General features: G+C 39.0%; 1 protein-coding gene across 3 annotated transcripts in view; it reads right to left on the reverse strand.

Moving 5' to 3' along the window:
• Nucleotides 1–212: 212 nt before the first annotated feature.
• The window catches only part of PLEKHA5 (pleckstrin homology domain containing A5), a 243,062-nt gene continuing 235,158 nt past the window's right edge, over nt 213–8,116 (reverse strand). For all 3 annotated transcript variants that reach the window (XM_007454605.1, XM_007454604.1, XM_007454603.1), the window contains 5 exons: nt 6,548–6,757; nt 5,532–5,672; nt 4,879–5,003; nt 1,668–1,813; nt 213–307 (listed from right to left, as the gene is read on the reverse strand). In XM_007454605.1, coding sequence (XP_007454667.1) covers nt 213–307; nt 1,668–1,813; nt 4,879–5,003; nt 5,532–5,672; nt 6,548–6,757 — 717 coding nt within the window. The remainder of the gene's footprint in view (nt 308–1,667; nt 1,814–4,878; nt 5,004–5,531; nt 5,673–6,547; nt 6,758–8,116) is intronic.

The following is an 8,116-nucleotide window of genomic DNA, read 5'->3' on the forward strand; positions in this document are numbered from 1 at the left end:
GACAGAGAAAATGTTACTTAGCAAATCATTGAAGGGCTGATGTTGGAAATTTTGAGTTACTGCCCGTGGTTCAAACACATGCTCTGCTAACTATCCCTAACACACAGGCTGGAATTCATCACAGTTTTTATTCACCAAATCAACAAAAGTCAGGCTGAAAGCTCTAACAGTAAAGCACAAAAATGAAAGGAAACGACGTACCTGTTCTGAGACTACACACACATGAAGTGTGAGCCTTCTGTGAGCTGCGGCTGAGTGGATGGAACGGGTGATGCCGAGGACTCGGGAGACGGGGACAGGCTTTGCACTAAAGCACACGGAGAAAATGTGACGAGATCAAAATCCTGGAGACACCTTCGGAGAAGGAAATCCTGACTGCGATTCCCAACACAGAACGTGTGTCGGGAAGGAATTCTTAGTTGCATTTCGGCTCTGTTTTTTGCTATTCTGGCAACTGATTATTCAGTACGAAATGTCTCTTGAAGACTGGTTAAAAATTCTTTTTCCATGTACATCTTAAACTTATATAATGTTATATGCCAATTATATCTCAATGAAACTGGAAAAAAATTAAAAAAAAATTTTTTTGGGGGGGCTTCAAGGTTAATTTTCGGGTGTCTATCAGTGACTCACCCCTGTTGGGTCTCATTTTTAAAAGCTTTTCTAGTTGCATGAAGCTAAATACTGCAGATGGTATAAATGTTGTGGTTTTAATACACCCACACAACCTTTAACACAGACTTGGCATAATAATAACCGAATGTGATCAATGACAATTTTTAAAGAAAGTGAGAATTCCTGTACACGTTGCCTTGTGAGTGACAAGAGGCAAAGGAAAAAGTGCTTCATACTGGTTACAAAGGAACATGGCTGATGATATAAATTTCCATGTTATATGTATATAAGATACAGAAAATGCTCTTAAGAACAGTCCTGCATAATTGAATATCATTGTACTTACCCTTCTGCAAAATGATTGGAGGCGGGGTTGGGGGGGCAGGAGAAGGAATTACTAGGGATAGCTTTTTGTTTATGGACTATGAGATGCAAAATCGATACATTACACTAGTGGGATGATTCCCCTACCCCCATCCCTTGGCAAAAGTCATAAAGAAAAAAAAAAGAAAAAAGATGTGTGAAGAATCCAGAAAGTATAAAAGAACAGCACAGAAAATTTTATTTTTTCTTAACATGCTATGGATCATGATCTTCCACTATCAAAGAAAAACCCAGATGTGGATTATAGTAGGAGCTAAGTAAGTAAATCCATTCTACTAGTGTAGATATTCAATCTTCCACAGTTCCCAAAGGGGTAGGCTTATGAATACTCTGAGAATCCAGCGTCAGAGAAAAGTACTAAAAGATCTTCTTAGAAAAAAGTTTAAGGTATGTGTAAAGGTTCAGATTAAAAAAACAAATAAAACAAAACAAAGAGAAGGAACTGACGCCCAAGACAGGAGAGAGGGTGGATCTAGCTGCTCAGGCAGGGCTGGCCCTGTGCTCTGGTGCAACTGCAGCCCTCCTGACGGTGCAAGTGTGGGAAGACAAAGGCTGCTTGGTCTGCAGTTGATGTCCCTGCGTGGCTCCCTTGGTAGAGTCTCCACATGGCAAATAAATTCAGAGGTTCACAGGAAGCACCAGTAAGAAAATTAGGAAACAATATCTACCTGCCATTGTCTGACTTCCTCTAGAAGCCTCAGGAGTTAGTTCATAAGAAATAACAGTTTCTTCCTGCTCAGGAATATTGTCCTTTGTATTTTCTTCAGGGTGGCCTTCTGGTTTATGATTTGGGATCTGTGACTCATCTTGAGGGCTAATGAAAATAGATGGAAGTTTTAAAGTTCGTTATTTTAGAATGCAATTAATTTTTTTCTTCCAACTTAGTGTTATGAAAAATCTTAACTATACAGAAAAGATGTCACCATCTGTACTTAACAATTGCTAACATTTTGTTGGCATTTTTGTCCACATTTTGCTAATCTTGTTTCATTCTGAACCCTCAGCCCCCTACTCCCCAAATGATGATGATGATTATTTTTAATTAATTAATTAATTCTTGGTTGCATTGGTTCTTCGTTGCTGCACATGGATTTTCTCTAGTTGCTGCGAGCGGGGGCTCCTCTTCGGTGCGGTGCGTGAGCTTCTCATGGTGGTGGCTTCTCTTGTTGCAGAACACGGGCTCTAGGTGCGCGGGCTTCAGTAGTTGTGGCATATGGGTTCAGTAGTTGTGCTCGCGGGCTCTAGAGCGCAGGCTCAACAGTTGTGGCACACAGGCTTAGTTGCTCCGCGGCATGTGGGATCTTCCCGGACCAGGGCTTGAACCCGTGTCCCCTGCATTGGCAGGCAGATTCTTAACCACTGCGCCACCAGGGAAGTCCTCCCCAAATTATTTTAAAGCAGATTCCAGACATATCATTCAGTCTGTAAATACCATCAAATATCCAGTCAATGCTCAAATGATCCTGATTGCCTCATAATATCATCTTAGAGTTATCTGTTTGAATGAGGATCCACACAACAAAGTCCATACACTGTATTTGCCTGAGAAGTCCCTTAAAGTCTACTTTAAAATATACCACTGCACACACCCATTTTATTCTTTGTCATTTATTTAGGAAAGAACCTGGTTTATCTGTCCAATAATTTACTGCATTTCTGGATTTTGATGACTGTATCCCTCATATTTTTTATAAACTGATACGATTCTTAGGCTTGATCAGACTTAGGTTTGGGGGGAAAGGAGGTAAGTAATACTCTATTAGGTGGGTGTCTTGCACTACTGCATTAATAGGCTGTCTCTTTTCCTGATGTTAAAAATGATCAGGGGACTTCCCTGGCAGTCCAGTGGTTAAGACTTCACCTTTCAATGCAATGGGTGTGGGTTTGATCCCTGGTTGGGGAGCTAAGAACCCACATGCCTCGTGGCCAAAAAACCAAAACATAAAACAGAATATTGTAGTAAATTCAATAAAGACTTTAAAAATGGTTCACATAGGGCTTCCCTGGTGGTGCAGTGGTTGGGAGTCCGCCTGCCGATGCAGGGGACACGGGTTTGTGCCCCGGTCTGGGAGGATCCCACATGCTGCGGAGTGGCTGGAATGCAAGGTGATGGGAAAGGGTGAAGATGCTGCTGTGTGAAATGTGTGGTATTTCTGTCTAAGAAAAAAAAAAAAAAAACCTTAAAAAAAAAAAAAAAAAAAAAATGGTTCACATAAAAAAAAATCGTTAAAAAAACAAAATATATTTTTAGCTAACAGCTTTAGCAGCACTGAGAAATATTGTTCATCCATTATTTTAATAGGGTTTTAGCAAAGCAGTGATATTCTAAGTCTCTCATTCTTTTTTTTTTTAAATTAATTAATTAATTAAATTTTGGCTGTGTTGGGTCTTAATTGCAGTGTGCGGGCTATCTAATTGTGGCACATGGGGGCTCCAGAGTGCACAGGCTCAGCAGTTGTGGTGCGTGGGCTTTTTAGTTGTGGTGTGCGGGCGCCAGAGCACGTGGGCTCTGTAGCTGCAGCATGTGGGCTTAGTTGCCCCATGGCATGTGGGATCTTAGTTCCTCCACCAGGGATCGAACCCATGTCCCCTGCATTGGAAGGTGGATTCTTACCCACTGGACCACCAGGGAAGTCCCAAAGTCTCTCATTCTTTTATTTTTTTTTAATAAAATTTTTAAAAAAATTTTATTTATTTATTTATCTTTGGCTGCATTGGGTCTTCGTTGCCGTGCACAGGCTTTCTCTAGTTGTGGCGGGGGGGGATCTTCGTTGCGGTGCGCAGGCTTCTCTTGTGGAGCACGGGCTCTAGGCGCGCTGGCTTCACTAGCTGTGGCACGCGGGCTCGGTAGTAGTGGCTCGCGGGCTCTAGAGCACAGGCTCAGTAGTTGTGGCACATGGGCTTAGTTGCTCCGCGGCATGTGGGATCTTCCCGGACCAGGGCTCGAACCCGTGTCCCCTGCATTGGCAGGCAGATTCTTAACCACTGCGCCACCAGGGAAGCCCTCTCATTCTTTATTGAGTGAAATTCTTCTAATAAAGAGTTTCCTCATAAACTCTCTGGTTGCAGTTTGTTTGGGAAAGGTAAGATAAATGTTTACTTCTTTCTCTTTATGTACCAGGTTTTGGAACAATAAGTCGATTCCCTAGCATCCTCTGAAGGGGCCAAGAAATTATTTTTTTTTGTTGTTGTATCAATATGAACTCATAGATTTGTAATATTCTGGATGTGTTTTAATTTATGTCTAGTAACAAAAGTTCAGCAGAGATTTTTTTCTTATCAGCTATCGCCAAATATTTTTCAAATTCCCTCTTGCTATTCATTGAAGAGATAAAGGCATTCCTAATAACATGAAATCACAGCATTTCTCTTTTCCAGCATTAGGAATTTTTTTATGAATGGTGAGACTGAGGATATGCATTTAAAAACGCTAGTTAAGAAATATAGTTAAAAAATAAACGGCAAATCACTATAATGTTTGGAACGCTTATCAGACATCTTAGATATCTGATCAATGTCTGTCATTTTACAGGCAACACTGAGGTGCTTAGTTTGCTGTAGCTTGTGTGCCTCTGGCATTTTTTTAAAAAAGGTATTTATTGATCACTTGCTGGGTGTTTAGCACAGTGCTAAGTGCTATACACATATTTTCTTATTTAATCCCTATAACACACTTGTGAGATGGATACTATTATTATCCTCATTTTTACAAGGGAGGAACCTGCATTTAGGACAGTTGTGTAACTTGTTCAAGATCCTACAGCTCGTAAGAGATATTCTGGGACTGGAATCCAAGACCTCTGACTCTGAAGTTTACCATTTTTAAGCAGGTATACAATTTTGTGAATGACTCCTTTGTTTGTTTTTCCTAATTATTACCTGTATGGAACATCCTTGGGCATCTTTTCTTTGTTTTCTTCTTTATCCACCACTTCCTCAGAATTTACTCCATTTGGCTCAGGTGTGAAAAGTGTTTCGGAAAAAGCATTTTCAGCTTTTTTAAACTATAGAAGAAGAAAAATTCTCTTTTTCAAATCATTTTTACCACATTTAATATATTAGTGAATTATCTAAAATGATTCCTAAATAAAGTTTATTAAAAAACCCATACCCTATCAAATATTTACTGAAATATAAATTTATATTCAAGTGCATTAAAAATATTAATGTCCTATAAAAAAATAAATAAAATTAAATTAAAAAATTTAAAAAAACACTAAAAAGAATTAATGTCCTTTGCTACTAGGATAAAAGGTACATTGCCATTAGCTAGCCGCTTTGGGATATAAGATTCTTTAATTGGGTTAATGATAATTTATTCTGGCCTTGATTGATCATGTTTTAAGCTTTCAATTAACCCCATTTTTGTTGTGGCTGAATACATCAATCAAATTACACGAAGCCTATCATTTCACTAAGATCTATATAGCCCCTGTGACAGAATGACACGTAACTATTTTCAACCTTCTCACTTGATCTTATCTTCAAAAATCCACCCCTTTGTAACATCTGTCCTAAAATAATCTCTCTACCTCTTCGCTGAAATCTGTATTTTGAGGTTCAGCTTCTTTTAGTCGAACAGTTTCTGTGGCAGGAGTTTCATGGTTTGGCTTCACATCATTTTCTCTAATGACGGCATCCAGTTCCTTAAGGTTATCATCCCTTCTTCGAGTCTGTTCAACAGATAGAATTTTTAGATTCATACTATACGGTCATGCATAGTTTTTAGATTGTACTTATTGTTTGTTTTGTAAAGTTCGTTCTTCACTTGCAAGGAGGTTTCCTTATGAAAAACAACAGAGGAATCATATATATTACGCATCTATTTTGTAATGTGTAGAATGTGCAGTTATTCAACTGTTAATTGGCTGAATCACCATTAGCAATGCCTGCTCTCCATTAGACAAGACAGAAAGAGGATTTCTATGACGACAGGGAATCACTTTCAGCTGGTCCATGTCTACTAACAGGGATAGACCAGACTGAAGCCACTGGAAAGGTTCCTTAGTCTGCTCTGATTTATGAATCACGGTAACAAACAAACAAATAAGTAATAAGAAATGGAATGGTGTCTCTTTATAAGACTGAAGTTAAAATGTAATGAATAGTAGAACTTTTCTTTAGAAACCCTCTCGCTACAATTTAGGTCATGCTAAATTAGTATACAGAGTAATACACATTTCATTGGGAGGCGAACTGGGGACTGTCCTGCTAACCTACACGGCATTTTACCTTTGTTGAAAGCACTTTTATCTCCTTACTATCTCCGTGAAGTAGATAGGACAGGTTGTATCTTTATTTGATTTACAGTCGAGGAGATTAAGTCCACAACGTATAGGAGGGTATCCAACAAGTAATTTAGCTCTGGTTTTCTGAACCCAGGGCTACTTCCATTTTACTAAGCTGTCCTGGCATATTATAAGAGTTGAATAATATAACTATCCATGTTGCTGACATTTAAAAGCCCATCAACCATGTAACTCTATAATTCTAAGATTCAAGTGATATTAGATTTACCCATAAGAATGAGTAAAAGCAATTGATATACCTGGGTAACCCGGAATGGATTATCCCTTAAATTTGAAGGACTTGGTAAGGGTGACTGGTCTAAAGCACCAATAATGTTTAATCCTTTTTTCTTTTCCCTTAAGCATGCTTGTTGATGCCTCCTGATTCTTTCCATTTGCTCTTCCACAGTCATCCTAGGTCGAGTGCTTTCAGCCAAACAGAGCTGTTCCACTGCACTTCTTGGTCTTTCCTTTAAATTGAAAGTAAACAAACGGATGAATACCTGAATACAGGATAACTTCTGAAAAGTATGTTAGAATAAAAAATGGCCTACAATGCATTTACTTTGTTTGCAAAATCTAAGGTGGAGGTTTTGGATGTCATTTAGAAAACGCCAGAAAGGCAGATTACTTGATGCATGCACTGATGCAGGATCAGCGATGGAAAGAGAGAGAGGAGGTAGGAGGGAGGGGAGAGAAGAGGAACTTAAGGAGGGGATTTGCTTGTTTTTAAAAAAAAAATACAAAAAAGTACGGCAGCTCTGGAGTGACCCCACCCCACGGCCCTGAGATAGGAAATTGTATAAAACTCAAACTAGGAGAAAACAGGGGGCATAGCTTCTAAAAATCAGCAATATCTTTTATTATATTAAAAATGTAATGTTTCAAGTCACACATTTTTTACTGTGAAAAGACTGGTAGAGAAAACATCCTTAGTTCATGAAAAACTATGGAAGAATCTATTTTCTATAAATCAGAAGGTTATATTTTATATACATATATACATTTACATGGCTCTCTCTTTTTTTTTTTTGCGGTACGCGGGCCTCTCACTGTTGTGGCCTCTCCCGTTGTGGAGCACAGACTCCGGACGCGCAGGCTCAGTGGCCGTGGCTCACGGGCCTAGCTGCTCTGCGGCATGTGGGATCTTCCCGGACTGGGGCACAAACCCATGTGGCATGCATCGGCAGGCGGACTCTCAACCACTGTGCCACCAGGGAAGCCCTACAAGGCTCATTTTTATGGTTTACTGAAGGGTTTAAAAATATTAGTCACATTAAACAACCAGTTCTTACTTCTCACTTTCTTACTAAAGATATAAAACAATATTGGTATGAGATCCAAAATAAGTATATCAATAATTGTCATAAGGAAATTTTAGCTTATTTTATATAACAGAAATTTTAGAGATTAAACATATTCTAAGATCTATAGAATAGAATGCATAGGTTTCTTTGTGTCCTCTGGACTGAACTGCTGGGAACTGACTGAGACATTGGTGGAGTTGCTGGTGTTTTGGAAAGAACCCAGGGCAGAGGTAAGTATTTCTGTGACTAAGCAGTATGTCAGGATAACGGCCAAGATCCTCTTCTCTCCACTGCAATCTAAAATGTGTCTGCAGGGCAGTAGCTACAGATCTAAAACTGTTTTCTATTGTATAGAATATCTTGAAGAGCTCACGTAGAAACTGAAAGGAAAATGAAAAGCCTTAGAGTGCAGAAATGATGCTTCTCATTTGTGAAACAAAGCATTTGCTTTTGTGAAAAAAAATGTTTAAATAAAGGTAAATTCTAGATACTGATTGGGAAGTTGGCTACTTTAGCACTCTT

The sequence above is a fragment of the Lipotes vexillifer genome, unplaced genomic scaffold (assembly GCF_000442215.2).
Source record: "Lipotes vexillifer unplaced genomic scaffold, Lipotes_vexillifer_v1.1 scaffold559, whole genome shotgun sequence".
NCBI lineage: Eukaryota > Metazoa > Chordata > Mammalia > Artiodactyla > Lipotidae > Lipotes > Lipotes vexillifer.